A 17,574-nucleotide genomic window follows, 5' to 3' on the forward strand; every position below is an offset into this window, starting at 1 on the left:
CCTTCTCTCAGCTATCATTACCATACCAAGAAATTTAGCTAAAATGTCAATGATCAGGCTTTAATTGAATCAAGTGAATAATTAGGAATGAAACCCAGTCCTTCTCTTGCCCTGTTTCACACAATCTCCAGCCCAAACTATAATTACCATCAACCCTCAGCCCAAACTACAATTACCATCAATCCCCAGGCCAAACTACAATTACCATCAACCCTCAGCCCAAACTACAATTACTGTGTATCCCCAGTGAAAAGGCAAAAGCAATGGTGAAGTTTCCAAAATTTTATTTCTTGCTAATGAAGAAAAGTAAAGCAAAAAATCACAATTTAACGGTTGGATTTGGCCACTCTCTCCAACTCGTCCTTCTTCTTGATGGCGTAGGAGTTGGACGAACCCTGAGGAGGAAGACAGAGTGTTTAGAGAACTCCGTTTCAGCATCGGGCCGAATCACACGGCACAGCAACACCGGCCAAAGGAATAAAAGGAGCAGAATTCAGGGTTTAAAAGGAATAAAAGGAGCAGAATTCAGGGTTTAAAAGGAATAAAAGGAGCAGAATTCAGGGTTTAAAAGGAATAAAAGGAGCAGAATTCATGGCTTAAAAGGAATAAAAGGAGCAGAATTCCAGGTTTAAAAGGAATAAAAGGAGCAGAATTCAGGGTTTAAAAGGAATAAAAGGAGCAGAATTCAGGGTTTAAAAGGAATAAAAGGAGCAGAATTCAGGGTTTAAAAGGAGGGAGCAGAATTACTCGGAGTTTAAAAGCCTCACCTTGGCTGCGTTGATGAGCTCGTCGGCCAGACACTCTGCGATGGTCTTGATGTTGCGGAATGCTGCCTCTCTCGCACCTGTGCACAGCAGCCAGATCGCCTGTGGGGGGGGGGGGGGTAGAGGGGTCGTCAGGGTAACCAACCAACCAACTGTAGGCTGACCAGATGCCGAGCTCTGGTGTTCCTGGCGTGCCTCCCACATCCCAGCTGCGGGAGGCTCTGGGAAACGGGAGCGCCATAATCCCGATTATTCGCGAGGAGATTCCTCACACCACGGCGTTTCACATTCACACACGGAACTTTCCCTCCAATGGTCTACACAACATGTCTATCCTAATCCCTGTGCTGCTTGGAGGGGTGGAGTCTTGTCTCTGAGCCGGTGATTGGCTAGGCCATGTGAGGCTGCAGCCAATGAATAAGCAGAGAGGGCTTTGCTCTGCGAGGACTCTAGCACACCAGGACAATGAGGAGCTGTCGGGATGTGACTCTAGTCTCGCCTGTGCAGTCGCACATACCGTGTGTGTGTAGTGCTTGTATAAACTGTGCAGTAGCGCATAGTGTGTGTGTGTGTAGTGCTTGTATAAACCGTGCAGTAGCGCATAGTGTGTGTGTGTAGTGCTTGTATAAACCGCGCAGTGTGTGCGTGCGGTGCTTGTATAAGCCACGCCCCCCGTACCTGGTTGACACGGCGCAGTGGTGACACGTCCACGGCCTGCCTCCTGACAGTTCCGGCTCGGCCAATACGGGTGGAGTCCTCACGGGGCCCACTGTTAATGATGGCGTTCACCAGCACCTGCAGGGGATTCTGGGAAACGGAGTTAACAGATGGATTAGAGGTTACAGACAGCAGGCCCAATCACAGACAGTGTTACAGACCGCAGGCCCAATCACAGGGGACGTTACAGACAGCAGGCCCAATCACAGACAGTATTACAGACAGCAGGCCCAATCAGAGGGTACATTAAACAGCAGGCCCGCTGGGACATTAAACACCGCAGATGTGTTTATGCTCTGACTGTCCATTTGAGTTTTGACTAAGCAGAGAGCTGAGACGCTGCCAAGCTAAACATCTACTTCGTCAACTCGCTCAGGACAAGAGCGTCTGTCAAACATCTGAATACGAGTGAGGAGAGGGGTGCCCTGAACCCCAATGGTGGAGCGCCATGGGCTTCCTTAGAACCTCACTCCCCCAGCGCTGCAGCTCGTGCATCTTGCGCCTCTCCAGGGTGATCTTGGCGCTCACCTCGCCCGTCAGCAGGTGGATGATCTCGAAGGCGTGCTTGACGATGCGCACGGTCATCAGCTTCTTGCCGTTGTTGCGGCCGTGCATCATCATGGAGTTGGTCAGCCGCTCGACGATGGGGCACTGCGCCTTGCGGAAGCGCTTGGCCGCGTAGCGCCCCCCAGAGTGTGGGAGGTACTTGGCGTACTTCTCCTTCACGGCGATGTAGTCCTGCGTGGGGCGAGAGTGAGGGGTTAGGAAATGCATAAGTTTTGGATTTTATATCAATGGATATGATTGGGATACAGACAAGAGGAAGCTGGTCCTTATTTTTTTCTAAAGTCTAAGTCAGTGTTCTAGAACTCCACCGCTTTCAGTCACCAGTAGTGATTGTGACATCAGCATTAGAATGTTCCGTTAAGAACGTTCTAATCACACACTTGTGATCTCAAGGGTTAAAAGAACTTTTCAAACACAGAACTGACCCATATCCGACACGCACGCAAAACACGGAACATTGCTATATTAAACACAGTAACCTTGGGGGAAGGTGGAATCTTGTCTCTGAGCCGGTGATTGGCTAGGGCACGTGAGGCTGCAGCCAATGAATAAGCAGAGAGGGCTTTGCTCTGCGAGGACTCTAGCACACCAGGACAATGAGAAGCTGTCAGGATGTGACTCTAGTCTCGCTCACCATTGGACGAAACACCAAGTATTTTCAGTCTCCAAATGGGGGGAGGGGTTCATTAACTGCATCTCGAGTAAGTCAAATAATCTTGACCCCAGAGAGTCCTTAGAGCATCTGGAAAGGGACCTTGGTTTGTTGTGACATGGGATTCCTGAAATCTTATTGGCTGTAGCAAGTTTTAACTTCCACCTAAGAATCACACCTCCAAATGTAGCCCCATCTAGATTAGATCAGGAGTTCCTGACCATCGGTTAATTACCAGAGCGTATCCCAGAAATAATGGTGGACTGATCTCGCATTAGTGTCAACCTGGTCTTGAATCTACTGCCAACTGGATACCCAACAATACTCAGCTTGCTGTCTATGAGCCTGATTCCATGCACAACACCTACCTCTGTGACATTTTCACCTTCCTAAAGCACTGTCCTGGTTCTGAGTACGATGCAGCAGTTGCTATAATTCTACAGTCTCCTGACTCCATAAGAAACGGACTCCAGATGAGAGGGGAGAGTGTGGGTTGTGTGATATTTTACCTGCAGGGAGATGTCATTGATCTGGACATCGTCCGTGCTCCACTTTCCAAAGAGTTTAATCTCCGGAGTTTCGGCAACTGCCGGGGCGGTCTCCCACTCTGTCATCCTGCGGAAGAAAAGGAGGAGAGCGCGAAGTCAGTTACACCTTTTGAAACGGCTTGTTTATATTCTGTATCATTATAATAGCCATCTACACGCTGTGCACACTTAACTGTCTACAAACTTTTTTTTCTTAAACATATACTTATCAGGATTACGTTAGCTATATTTCCAAGCGATGATCGGTTTTTCAAACGGAATTTATATCATACTGCAAATATACTCTGATATAAAGTATACATGTAGCTGGCTGGCTAGGTGCCTTTTTGAATAAATGCTGACCGCTTGCAAGAGACAACTCGAATACCTAGCTAATGGATGCTAAGAAAAGTCAAAACCACTGACGAGCTAGCTGTACTTATCAAGCCAAATATACCCCAACATTGTTTAAGAAATGATGGGGCATGTTCTAGGTAACACCCGTTTATAAATCGTAACCATTTCAGGCAAATATTTAAATAAAGCCAACCAGACGGCACATGTTCGCAAGCTTAGCTACACCACATCCACGGGCAAATGTAACAAGGCCTCGACTTAACATACCCCGTTATTCCGCCTTGACAGATAAATACCAGTATAGCTAACGCTAACGCTTGCAACCTACCGCTACTGTTACCATAGGTCCTTATTCGCAATAAAAGAGGTATTTAGGAGCCAATGATCTGTGGATCAACGTGTACGGCAGGGTGCTAATACACATGCGCCTCCGCTAGTTCACGTACCAGCCATTGCAGAGAATTCATTAATTCTCGGCTGTACCAACTACTTAAATAAACACCATTTAACATGAAACGTAAAGCCAGATGCCATCGCACACGAGGCGTATCGACGTAATAAACATCCATGTCAGATATGTGAAGTTTCTGAAGTTGTTTTAGTATACATTTTAGGGTGTATTTTACTCACTTATGAATGTAGCTCCGCACCGCACTTCTCTAAGACGGAAAAGGGCCACAACGAGGCGGCTCGCGGAGATATCCAGGTTGGCGGAAGTGGTGCATATGCTTCCGGCTGAGGGTGCTGGCGCTCATTGAACTTGTAGTTTCTTCTGAAATGTTGAAATTTAAATAGCATCTATCAGTTCGAACAGCGGACAACGTTTAGTAGCCTACATATCTTTAGTAAACTAATGAATTACACTGTAATGTATCGCCTCAGTGGGAATGTAAGTTTTATCATTTTAACGATGACATTTTATTGGTCCTGTCAGCCATGCTCAACTAAAGCTGAATGAAAACAGTGATTTTAACTTTTATCATTTGTAGTTGGGTGGCTGTAGCATACTGGTAATACTAAATTGTTAGAGTATCCATTCAAAATAATAATAATTAAAAAAAACATTTCTAAAAAGCCAAGTGTCCACTTACGTTTAAAAGAAGTCTTTTAAAAAATTAAGAAATTTCACAGAATTAAATTGTACCAATAGTAATGCCTGGGACCACATTAGGAAGGATTTCACCTCTCAAATACAGCACACTTTCACATTTCAGACCTATACACATACACTGCTTGGCCAAAAAAAAAGTCGCACACTCTAATATTTCGTTGGACCGCCTTTAGCTTTGATTACAGCGCGCATTCGTCATGGCATTGTTTGGACAGCCTTATGCAACGTCACAACATTTATTTCCGTCCAGAATTGCATTATCTTGTATTGATGACGGGAGAGTCGAACCACTCCGTAAAGTCTTCTCAGAACATCCCAGACTTTCAATGGGGTTAAGGTCAGGACTCTCTGGTGGCCAATTAATGTGTGAAAATGATTCCTCATGCTCCCAGAACCACTCTTTCACAATTTGAGCCCGAAGAATCTTGGCATTGTCATCCTGGAATATGCCCATGCCGTCAGGGAAGAAAAAATCCATTGATGGGATAACCTGGTCATTTAGTATTCAGGTACTCAGCTGACTTCATTTTATTGCCGCATCACGTTGCTGGACCTGACCAATTGAAGCAACCCCAGATCATAACACTGCGTCCAGAGGCTTGTATAGTGGGCACTGTCCAATAAAATCCAAACAGATTTTTTTGGCCAGGCAGTGTTTAATACACCATAAAGTATACAAACAAACACACGTGCACACACACACACACACATTAACTGCCAGACTCAATACTCCCATTTTATTTTCTTTATTTTTTGTTGTTTCCCTTCACTTAAACACAAAGACAAGCACATTCCAAAAAGTAGCATCTTAATTCACAACTACTGTATTTATACGATCACTAGAACTTTCCCATCAGAGTAGAAAGTGTAAAGCATGTTGATAAAATATTTCTTTATTTCCCTTTTATTGCAAAAAACCCTACAGAATAGAGAAAGACTGGACACAGCTGATGATGAATCAAGAACATTTTCCAAGTTTGTCCAGTAAAAAAAAACAAAAAACAGTAGGAATGACTAGTTTTAACCCATGTGTAATAACTGTCATTATAAGAGTTCACACTTCAGCACAGTACAAATATATCTTAACAACTATGAAGTCAGGACCAGAGACTTTTCATACAATAACATCCAATGATAGCCAGTCAGTACAAATGAACTGCCAGGGACACCAAGTAAAATTATTAATTCAAAAATTAACCCAAAGCCCCGTAAGGTTAATGTTTACATATCATAAACCTTCAGTATTCTGTTAGGTCTACTCCGTTGCAGCCACAGTAAGGGACACTGTAAGGACCAACTGATGGACAGTTTATAGTAGTAAAAAAAAAAAAAAAAGGTTCCGGATGTGTAGCAGAGTTATTAAAAAAAAAAAAAAAAACTCAATATACAAACAACAGATTTTAAAGAAATTCATCAACTGCTCACCAGGGAAACTTCACCCAAATTTTAATGGGTTGGTAAACCAATTTTTCTATTGACAATTCAGGTTGAAAATAATTCTTTTTTAAAAACATGCAAATTACAAAATACCGGCCATGTAGGTGTGCCTCTCCTACATGCTCATTCTTGCACAGGTAAGGGATCAGTTATCATCAAATTAAGGTACAGCTTCCCGACAGCAACACAGGTACCAAAAAACGTACATAGTTGGCAACAGGTACAAAAAGGGTTTACTAAATACACCAAAAGGCAAGTGATATCACAATTTCCTTCAAGGAGCAAATTAAGAAGAAAATCCATTTATTAAAAAGACAACTAGACATAGAGTAACACCAAACTTACTGATAATCCTAAAATGATTTCTCTTCATATCAAACAAAGCAGAGTTATATGGAGTCCAGTACGCTTGTCAATCTCCGTACAGCGGCCATTCTCCCTTATGCACCATGAAGGTGCCAACCATAGGTTAAAAAAAACTCAATAACGGCTAAAATGGTTGAAAATGACATTCAAGGTCGGTGTCCCCTGGCAGGGTGAGACACTGATAAGAAGAGTTTGCCTGAGATTTTCGGGATTTTTCTGAATGCAATGGGAGGTGTCCGGGTCTCCATGGAAAACGCAGATGCAACACTGCTCCTCCTTCGCTGTCCCTGCGCCCCCTACCCCCCCCACTACCCATAACCCTCCACTGCCCCCCGCTCAGCACCATGGAAGAAGGCAGTCTGTGATAGCACTTTGGTTCTGTAAGGTTTGGGTAAAACGGCGGGAAATCACACGTCCGTTAGGTGGCAGACTGAGCCATGAGTCCGATATGATCACCATGGCGATGATGACGACGAGGATGATGATGATGGTGATGATGACCAAATCAATTCTACTGCAAATACATGAAATATTTAAATATTTAAAAATAGGAAAAAAATGACAGAACAAATGCTAACTTCGTCAGGGATCACATAAGTGAAAAGAACACATAAAAATACTGATGTAGGTTTTGAGGTTGAGGTTGAGCTGTTTGTAAATAGTGTTTCTGGTGGATGGTGGGGGTGAAATGAGCTGTATCCCTTCTAAGGAAATAAACAGATATCGGTAACAGATCGTGTGTGTGTGCACATGTGCATGTGCGTGCGCATGAGTGTGCAAATGTGTGTGTCCGTGTGTGTGTGCCTGTGATTTCCCTCTGTGGACATTACCAAATGACACATGTAATATGTATATGTGTAGATTTCCCTTTATAGAAATGAGTGAGAAAGTGAGCGTATGTGTCCCTATGCAGAAGTTCACGTGTGCATTTCCCTCAATAGAAATGAATGAATGTGTGTATGTATTTCCCTCTTCACAAATGTGTGCGTGTGTGTGTGTGTGTGCATGCGTTCTTGTGTGTGTGTGTGCGTCTGTAGGTCTAGGTGAGCCACTTCTGGATGCAGGCAGTGTGTGTGCGTGTGTGTGTGCGTCTGTAGGTCTAGGTCAGCCACTTCTGGATGCAGGCAGTGTACACTGTTTCGTTGGAGTGCCACTTGGTGTGCTGCACTCCAGGGATCACACACTGGACCACGTCCCCACGAGCATCCAGAGTTTTCAGCCCAAACATGTCCTTCAAGTACACCTGCCAATGAGAGAGAGAGAGAGAGAGAGAGAGAGAAAGAGAGAGAGAGAGAGAGAGAGATCTTAACCCTTTGAAAAGTAGGTTTTATTTGGAATGGTTTTCTTCAAAATTCTAAGTCAGTGTTCTAGAACTTTACTGCTTTTAGTGACCAGCAGCAACTGTTACATCAGCATTAGAATGTTCAGTTGAGAACATTAGAATGTTCAGTTGAGAACATTCTAATCACATATTTCTCATCTCACATCTTAAAGGGTCAAATCTCGACTTTCAAAACTGTGAGGGACGGACAAGATTAAAGGGGCACTTCACCCTAATATAAATTTTTTACTATAAAAGAAAAATTACAAATAACTCACATCCTGTTTCTTCATCTCAACAACCGTCTCGTTGGCATCATAAAATCCAAACTGACTGTAAAGAGAAAGAGCTTGTATGCATATATTTCATATAGAAATTTCTTATCATGACAATTTACAGCACTGTCAAACTGTCCCAAGATTTCCTTTCAAAATTATGTGCTTATATGAAGCAAACATATATTACATATGCCCATATATACATACAAACACAAACATTCACAGAAAAAGTATATTATATGCATACACACTCAAAGATAATGGCTTTTATTCACAAAACTTTTCTTAAATTATTCTTACTATTGTTCCTATGAAAAAACAATATGAGATTCATGACACATGTGCAGATCCCAGGTGTATGAGATTATGAATGCTGACTGTAAATTTTATGCGCAATCCTGTTCATGTGATTAGCATAAGGGAAGCAGCCATGAACAAATACAGATAAGGAAAGAATGATGAATGCCAAATTGTTCATGGAAACGTTCTCACGTGCAGTTTACAATCAAATGTGATCGTACGCATGTTTCGCGAACGAGGCCCAGTGAGTTTATATGTGCACATCATATTGTTTGTTTCCAATTGTATTCTATTTATTTTCTAATTTTGTTCAAAAACACTCATATGCAGTATGAAGTAGCAAGCCACCGCACCTGGATTCCCAAGGTGTGATGACACCATCGTCCGGTCCACCAATCAGCACCAGCCTCTTAATGCGCAGGAAGTTGTTTTTCCACACTAAGCAAATGCAACAACAAAAAACACCCACAACCTGCTATTAGACACCGAGAGAGTGTTGTGCTTGGGTGTATAGAGCATTACAGGGAGTTATTACCTGTCGCATTTGGATTGGGTCTCTCGTTGTTGAGCAGGGCCAGGTAGTCACTGCTGTTCAGGTACATGTCCTGATGGTGAGGATCTGTAATGGGAGAAACAGAGAGTGAAATGCGCCAGGAAGACGGCTTAAAAAGAGGGTATAAAAAAGCCCGCTCAGCATTCAGTCCATCTGGGCCGAATATCCAGTCAAGTGCTGAATTTCATTTTACTGTTTTTTCCCCTCACATTGGTCTGACCGTCCCTGCTCCTGTTGAACAGGTGCTGCTAACAAGTATCGACTTGGTGAGTATTTGGCTGGGAGACCTCCTGGGAATTCACTAAGTTCCTGCTTGGAAGTGCCGTTGGTGAACCAAATAAACCCTCATGCCCCAGTGCAGCGATGGGAACACTGTGTTGCAGTCTTTCAGATGAGATGTTAAACTGAGGTCTGAGGTCTGAGGTCCCCCCCCCCCAGCAAAACTCCAAATCTGCCTTTCCCAACCTGTCCACTTAAATATGGCCGCATGGATCACCCAGTTGGTGGCTGTGTCAGAGGTGGCTGAGGCGAGTCTCCCCCCATTCGTTGTGACATGCTTTCGGATCCTCTCCTATTTTAGTGGCCCCTCCCCCTCCCCCAGGTCTCTCACCTTTCCAGTAGTTGCAGATGGAGATTCTCTGTCCGACGGCTGTGTAGCACAGGTGAAAGAGGTTCGACTTGACGAACTCCGGGAAAATGTACTTCAGGTAGTCTGTGTCTGAGGGAAACATGATCCGGTGGAGCCGTTAAGGGGGGGGGGGCGTAGATGAGCAGACGTGGCGTTTGCCCCCTTAACGCGAGAGTGTGAGTGCCCACATTACCATCACAGCAGCCATGTGAATACAGAGATAAGCTCCACCAACCAGGGAATGCATTGGTAACCCGCAATAGAACAACGCTGGCAGTGATTGGTGGATACCCACTGGCTATACTTCCGGGATCCCAGTGGTAATTTGCTAGACGTAGCCAGCAAATATCCGCCAAACACCCTCAGCAGTGTTCTATTGGTTGTTACCCATGTAGTCCATGAGGCTGTTTTCAGCTAAATGCAGTCTAATTCCTGGGCGCCGCTACAGCCCAAGGCCATGCTTCAGAATTTAAAATAACAGCTATACGTCCTTTACTGATGTATTTTCAGGCCCATTGGAACTCCTACCCCTAATAAAGCCCAGTTTCCCAATAAAATAAAAGCAAAGGATCATGGGAAAGCCCAAAGACACCGACCTCCATACTGGCCGGCCTGTGGAGAGGAGAGGGAAATGAAGGTGTCGACGTTGTGATTAGGAAGAGTGGAGAGAATTCCTCTGCACACCAGACCACCTGGGGGGGAGGGGGGGGGAGAAAGAGAAATAGACAAATTATTATTATTTAATTACTGCACCTTTAATTGAAGCAGTGAAACAATATATTCAAATGTAACAGCAAAGAGCTACACACACAACATTAAAACATTAAATTTAAGTAAATCTGCCTGCCATAGCTCAAGACAGCGGTGACTCCTGTCCATCATAGATTTTAACAGTTATTTCTATTTTTATGGCAATCTCTCATTCATATTATTACTCATTAATATATTATATACGGTGTGTACATTACATTACATTACATTACATTACATTACAGGCATTTGGCAGACGCTCTTATCCAGAGCGACGTACAACAAAGTGTATAACCATAACCAGGAACAAGTATGACGAAACCCCTAGAGAGAAGTACCGGTCCAAATACAGGGAACAACCGCATAGTTCAACCTGGACCCTGGTGGTTAAACTGATTAACACTAACAACGAGAACGGCAACAACGCAATCTATGGAAAAATAAAAATAAATAAAGATACAAGTAGTCGTTAAGACTGGCGCATCAACTAAGTCACCTATTAAACAGCTGCCTAGTTACAACCCTAAGTTTAGTCATTTACAGGGGGGAAGGGATGGGGAGAGGTGCAGCCTGAAGAGGTGGGTCTTCAGTCGTCGTTTGAAATGGGTCACAGTCTCAGCTGTTCTGACCTCCACAGGGAGGTCATTCCACCATCGTGGGGCCAGAACAGAGAGGAGACGTGTTCTGGAAGTGCAGGTGCGAAGAGGGGGAGGTGCTAGGCGTCCTGAGGTAGCAGAACGGAGGGATCTGGCTGGCATGTAGGGTTTGAATATCTTTTGAAGGTATGCTGGGGCTGATCCCTTGACTGCCTGGTATGCTAGAACCAATGTTTTGAATTTGATGCGAGCTATAACAGGCAGCCAGTGGAGGGTAGTGAGCAGGGGAGTTACGTGGGAGTGTCTGGGTAGGTTGAAGACCAGACGAGCCGCAGCATTCTGAATGAGCTGCAGGGGTCTGGTGGCAGATGCCGGTAGTCCAGCCAGAAGAGAGTTGCAGTAGTCCAGGCGGGATAGAACCATTGCTTGGACCAGGAGCTGGGTTGAGTAGGTGGTGAGAAAGGGGCGGATTCTGCGGATGTTGTATAGGAAAAATCTGCATGCCCGGGTTACTGCTGCAATGTTGTTGGAGAGGGACAGCCTGTTGTCCATCATCACTCCGAGATTCTTGGCGCAGGGTGATGATGTCACTACGGTGTCCCCTAAGGAAATGGAAAAGTCGAGGAGGGGAGAGGATAGAGCAGGAATAAAGATTAGCTCCGTCTTTCCCGGGTTGAGCTTCAGGTGGTGATTGTCCATCCAGCTCTGTATGTCCCTCAGGCAAGCGGAGATGCGGGCGGGGACCTGTGTGTCCGATGGGGAGAAGGAGAGAAAGAGTTGCGTGTCGTCGGCATAGGAATGATAGGACAAGCCATGGGCAGATATTACAGGGCCAAGGGATCTGGTGTACATGGAGAAGAGAAGGGGACCAAGGACTGAGCCCTGGGGAACTCCGGTGGTGAGGGGACGGGGTGGTGATACCTTACCCGCCCAGGCAACCTGGAAGGAGCGGTCAGAGAGGTAGGACTCAATCCAGTCAAGGACTGTGCCGCGGATCCCTGTTGCTGCCAGGGAGGACAGGAGGGTAGAGTGGTCCACAGTGTCAAATGCAGCGGAGAGGTCTAGGAGAATCAGGACAGAGGAGAGGGAGGCTGCTCGTGCGGCATGGAGTGACTCACTGACCGAGAGGAGTGCAGTCTCAGTCGAGTGGCCAGGCCTGAAGCCAGACTGGTGGGGATCAAGCAGGTTGTTCTCAGAGAAATAAGCAGAGAGCTGGTTAGATGCAGCACGTTCGAGTGTTTTGGATAGGAAAGGGAGGAGAGATACCGGGCGGTAGTTCTGAATGACTGAAGGATCTAGTGTGGGTTTCTTCAGCAGCGGGGTGATGTGGGCCTTCTTGAAGGATGAGGGGAAACATCCAGAAGATAGGGATGAGTTCACGAGGGAGGCGACAAAAGGGAGGATGTCTGGTGTGATTGCTTGAAGGAGAGATGAGGGGATAGGGTCGAGGGCGCAGGTGGTAGGGCGGTGGGTGAGCAGAAGCTGGGAGACTTCAGTGTCTGAGAGGAGAGAAAATGTGGAGAAACAGGGGGCGAAGGACGCAGAGGGGGCGGAGGACGCAGAGGGGGCGGAGGACGCAGAGGGGGCGGAGGACGCAGAGGGGGCGGAGGACGCAGAGGGGGCAAAGGAGGTGCGGATGTCTGCAATCTTTTCGTCAAAGAATGCTGCAAAGTCATCTGCAGTGAAGGAAGACTGGGGTGGAGGAGGTGGCACGCTGAGGAGAGAAGAGAAAATAGAGAAAAGTTGACGAGGGTTAGAAATGGAGTTATGAATTTTGGTTTGGTAGAATTTTGCCTTAGCGGCAGTGACAGAAGAAGAGAACTCTTTCAGGAGAGACTGATAGGCTGAGAGGTCAGATGGGTCCCTGGATTTGGCCCACTTTGGCCCACTTCCTCTCAGCAGCGCATATTATCTATATCACTCTCAGGTAGGATCACACACAGACACAAGGCAGTCCCAGACCTTGGGAGTAGCAGATGAAGTGAATGCCATCAGCGGCGTTTTGCATTATGGGATAGATGGCCTCCTTGAAGCCCTCCACTTGCTTCCATAGTGGCAGCAGGCTGGCACTGCGGTCGAACAGGTCAATCACCGACACGTTGGTGCCTGGGTGGGACTGAGAAGAGGGGCGGTTAATACAGTATATACACACAGTGACTGGATACAGTACATTAACACTAAGAGAGAGAGGGTTAATACACAACATCCTTCAGTTTGAAAATGAGGGGGCCCTGGGGGGAATCTTTTTTTAAACATTTGGCGAAAATAATCGATAATAATAATGCGCTGATAATAAACCGTGTATGATAACGATTCTCATTTTGTCTAACTAATTAATTAATCTAAGCACCGAATACGCTGTATTCAGGACAGCCAGTATACCAAGATGCAGCTGTATCAACACAAATCGATGTCTCGCGCGCGCGCTCGTAAATGTAACGCACTGTTACAGGCGCGAAGTCGGTCTGTAAAATAGCTACATTTATGCGGATAAAACTTGTGTAAGTACTCATATAGTGAAATACGAAGACTGTATTTGGCCTCTCGACTTTCCTACTAAGCGATATTGACCGAATTCTCTCTCCCATTTGAACTTTATTTGATGGCTATTCGCTAACGTTTGGTGTGGTTAGACCAGAAAGTACTAACGTTAGCTAGTTTAGCTCTGCTTAACGATCGCAATCGATAGCCAATATAGTTTTACCATAGCTAACTTAGCAACGTGGAACAAGTTGTCGCCTGGCCAGTTGGTGATATAATCAGAGCTGAATCGGCTGCTAAGAAGTTCGATTTTAGACATGTTAATTATTCACCCAAACTGTTTTTTGCTGAGTATTTACAAGACATCACATGCTCGCGATGAGTCTAACCGTTTGAACAGTCTAACAGAACCACTGGCCAAAATAATGGAGAGAGAAAGGAAAAGTACTGAAAATAAACCTCGCCGACTTTGTAGAGGCGGTTTTTTCCCCAGTCACAACGATGAACTTGGTTGGGAAGTTAAACAGCAATTAGCTAATAACAGATTTGTGGCTATGTTCTTTATTGGTTAGATTTAATATTGTGAACTTGTATAGACTATTTCTAAACTAATTTAAACTCTACATCATGTCACAGAGGTCAGCACATCAACCCCAGTCAAGCACAATCCAATAGCAGCTATGCTCAGACCTGCCCGACCCAACAGCAGCTACGCCCCAACCTGCTCAGCCCAACAGCAGCTGCACTCAAACCAGCCCAACCCAACAGCAGCTGCACTCAAACCAGCCCAACCCAACAGCAGCACCTTTCAGACCAGCTCAACCCAGCAGATAAGCACCATCAGGCAAGCTTTGGCTAGGCCTGTCCAGGATTCTTGGGTCTGAATTTGTTGCAGATTTTAAGGTAAAAACAAAAAACCAGCAGAACCCGGCAATAACCTGACTTGCCACCAGAGAGCTATGGGTTTGAATCCCAAATTAAACGAATGAAGTAGACGACAGGGTTGTGCATGTGCTAGAGTGTGGTTCTGTGCACCAAAGCAGCTTTTAGTCATGAAATACAAGCTGATAATGAAGCTTTGCTCTCCACACTACACTGGTCTCTGTCCTCTGGGTCCAAAAACCTAAACCAAATGTGACTGTTTACTTTGGGGTAAACTGGTATTAATTCATTGGAGAGTTTTTTTTTATCGTATCCTTTAAAAGCCAGCCTAGGTTGCACAAATCTTAAGACAGACATGGTACTTTTAGTAGACGGGCACAGAACAGATGCAAAGCTGTCCCTTTCTCTGTTGGTTCCACTGCTTCTAAGACAGAGCTATACAGATTTAAATCAAAGTCAAAATGCTACCAAAACAAGGGACAGGAGCTTTGGTGGGAATTGGGAAATAAACTGCACATAGACAAAGAAAAGGAAACTGGAAACACAGCTCACAGATGGGCCAAAGAAAAGGGGGGGTCTCTGGAGAACAACTCCATTTTGGGGTGATTCACTGGTCTCAGTAAGCTTTATGCAAATGAAAGGGATGGTCACACTGAAGCCTTATCAGACAAACTTGAGCTGTCGCCTGTGCGGTCATGTGAGCCTCTGCAGTCATGTGAGGCTTGTCACCGTAGAAACCACTTCACTGAAGGAGATGATCAACCTGAGAAGGTGAATATGATGTCACAGTGTGTAGTGTGTGCTCTCTCTGAGTCGTGGAGCTAAGATGCTGAGACTCCTTGTCTCTATAGTACCGTCAAAATAGTGATCCATCCGTGGGTAAGGTAGTCTATGCCTTTCCTGAAAAAAACACAAATACTCTTCTCCCAAAAACAAGGATAGCTTACTGGGTACTAACTTATCAAAGAGCCCCTCTCAGAGATCACCCCTGCCTTGTCGCCATGGTTCTTTCATAAGTGGAAAGGCAGGAACGGGATGTTCTTAAAGAGCAAGACAAGGCTTATGTAGCCTATGTCTTTGTACCAGCGTTCATGACTTCGATCACTCTCTGAAGCGCTGTCAGCAAGGGCACCACACTAGGCTCTCCTTCGTCTCCTGCTACTTTCAGCGGCCTATGACCTCAATACTGCGCATACAAAACCTGTGTACGGACGCGACGTTCCGGCAGTGTCCGCTGTCAACATATAAATCACTGTATAAATCCGAACACACGACAAAAACGCTGGTCACAGACCAGAGTATACGCGCGCTTGAAACACAAATTTTAAAAAGCGACACGTTGCGTAATGTTGCGCAGATTGGCTCCTGCGAAGAACCAAACCAGGTGACAATCGTGGCGCCGCTGTGTTATGACATTTATATATTTTATGATGAACTGGACGCACGCAGTTGGGCTAAACGATTCGCCTGCCTTGTAAAATGGTGTCTTTTCTCGTTGAGAACAGCGTGTACACTCCACTACCCAGTTCTGAGGCTATTGCATAAGCGTGAGATACCTGAACTGTGAACAGCAACGATTCTGTGTTGGTTCAGCACTAATAAATCCTAGAGCTCATGTAGTTTACAATCATACATTCTTGCAACTTTGCTTTACCTAGGCTAACCACGATATAAATTTGTATAGCCGTTGCACGCATACCCAATATTTGCGAACAGTCACACGGCACCGCGCAACACCACTGGAACACTGCGATAAGAAACTCGCTGCACAACAGAAAGCGAGTCCTTACAAACCAACGGCACGGATCGGAATATTTTATACTATACGTGGTCGCGTTAAAAATTCTTTCCTTGCGTCTTGTGCAGCAATTTACTTGGAATTTAAATACGCTCGCGAGGATTTTTAAGAAAATGTCGGCAGTGTCCTACAGTCCAGGGTCTACTCATGCTCCCCCCAGCTTCTCTTAACAACTCACCCATTTGGACCAACTTGCCACATTACAAATAAAATGGATTTCTTTGCACAAAGACACAAAGGGAGCCCCCCCTCTCACCTCGTTGATGAACCGAAGTAAGTTGACAAAGTCGCTGGAGCCGTCGAAAAGCCCGTGTACGACGATTACCGGCTTGTACCCAATCACTGTGGCCGCCAAGCAGGCGAAAATCACCGGCCAGAGCGCCCTGCATGCGCCGCCTCTATTGGAGTCCCCGGTCCACGATTCTTCCATTGTCGCTAACCAACATGAATTTAGCAGCCAACACAACGCAATTAAAATATTCAACTAATACACAGAGCGTTGGACTCAAGAATATGCACCAACTAGCAAGGTAGTTACTAATGGTGATATCAGGTTGTTAACAGTGCTTAGCTGTCCATCTATTGCATGCGTGAACAGTGGCTGTTGCTTGGCTAGGTTATCGTATCAGCGACCGACCACTGTTCAATCGAAATGAAACAACTCAGTTTAGCCAAGTTGAATTCTGCCAGCCAGCTACATGCTTTCTATCGTTCGCTCCAGCGATTGTTTGTTTGTTCCGGTTTCTTGAAAAGAAGCCGCACCTGAGGTCATTTCCTGTTTCGAACACTCTTCTCGCCTCGCCGAGTATGGAGGTATTTTCGTAGCAGAAGTCACAAATCTAGAATGGATTCAGAAATCTGTGAATTATTTCAGAAATCTGTAGAATGGATGTGCAAATATGTAAATTAATGGGAGAGGACACGCAAGAACAGTTGCAAACTTGTAGGCAACAGCTAGAGCAGAGGCAACTCAGTAATTACAACCTCTCGAGTTTTGGACCAAATTCTGCAGTGAACCTTCTGCAAAAGATTTTCAAGCTTGTAAAATTGTATTTGTAATTATAGAATGCTAATGCTCTGGCGCAGAGGGTCAATGCCTGTTCTTCCAACCAATCAGATGAGTGGATTCTGGATGATGGTGTACTCCTTTTACTTTGATGTCATCTATAGCTAAATCCTAAAATAAAAAAAAGCAAGGAATTCACCTGCGGAAAACCACCACGTTTTGTCATATTTCTACAGGGAAGAATTTAAGCGACAAGATCACAGTGCACAATACATGCACCAGCGAGTATAGAACAATGTTAATTTATGCTGCGTTCAAATAATTTACCAGGACTTGGTAGTTTCAGCTGTAGCAATCATTTAGAATCTAGGACAAGGTATTCCATCTAACTCAGCTTTGATTTAGGAATCAAACTTGCAAACATTTATGACAGAATTGACGTTTACCAGCTAGCATGCTCAGCTGCACATTAGCTAGCCTACT

At 45.1% G+C, this 17,574-nt stretch overlaps 2 protein-coding genes, 1 long non-coding RNA gene and 2 other non-coding genes across 5 annotated transcripts; 1 reads left to right on the forward strand and 4 right to left on the reverse strand.

The window, feature by feature from the left end:
- Positions 1 to 267: 267 nt before the first annotated feature.
- Positions 268 to 4,358, reverse strand: rps5 (ribosomal protein S5). The gene is made up of 6 exons (XM_064349207.1): positions 4,215 to 4,358; positions 3,210 to 3,315; positions 2,010 to 2,219; positions 1,443 to 1,571; positions 768 to 866; positions 268 to 395 (listed from the first exon to the last, which is right to left on the reverse strand). The coding sequence occupies exons 2-6, from the start codon at positions 3,312 to 3,314 to the stop codon at positions 327 to 329; spliced, it is 612 nt and encodes a 203-aa protein (XP_064205277.1). The 5' UTR covers position 3,315; positions 4,215 to 4,358; the 3' UTR covers positions 268 to 326.
- On the reverse strand, positions 1,130 to 1,264 carry LOC135262292 (small nucleolar RNA SNORA3/SNORA45 family). Its single transcript, XR_010332172.1, has one exon. It is a non-coding gene; the product is annotated as a small nucleolar RNA SNORA3/SNORA45 family (small nucleolar RNA).
- Positions 2,545 to 2,679, reverse strand: LOC135262291 (small nucleolar RNA SNORA3/SNORA45 family). The gene has a single exon (XR_010332171.1). It is a non-coding gene; the product is annotated as a small nucleolar RNA SNORA3/SNORA45 family (small nucleolar RNA).
- Positions 4,359 to 5,425: 1,067 nt separating the features above from the next.
- Positions 5,426 to 16,838, reverse strand: ppt2b (palmitoyl-protein thioesterase 2b). The gene is made up of 8 exons (XM_064349203.1): positions 16,342 to 16,838; positions 12,887 to 13,040; positions 10,175 to 10,270; positions 9,561 to 9,668; positions 8,933 to 9,016; positions 8,751 to 8,835; positions 8,098 to 8,152; positions 5,426 to 7,741 (listed from the first exon to the last, which is right to left on the reverse strand). Exons 1-8 carry the CDS (start codon positions 16,513 to 16,515, stop codon positions 7,598 to 7,600), a joined length of 900 nt encoding a protein of 299 aa, XP_064205273.1. The 5' UTR covers positions 16,516 to 16,838; the 3' UTR covers positions 5,426 to 7,597.
- On the forward strand, positions 13,361 to 14,403 carry LOC135262243 (uncharacterized). The gene is made up of 2 exons (XR_010332155.1): positions 13,361 to 13,425; positions 14,042 to 14,403. It is a non-coding gene; the product is annotated as an uncharacterized LOC135262243 (long non-coding RNA).
- Positions 16,839 to 17,574: the final 736 nt, after the last annotated feature.

Source organism: Anguilla rostrata, chromosome 8 (genome assembly GCF_018555375.3).
Source record: "Anguilla rostrata isolate EN2019 chromosome 8, ASM1855537v3, whole genome shotgun sequence".
NCBI lineage: Eukaryota > Metazoa > Chordata > Actinopteri > Anguilliformes > Anguillidae > Anguilla > Anguilla rostrata.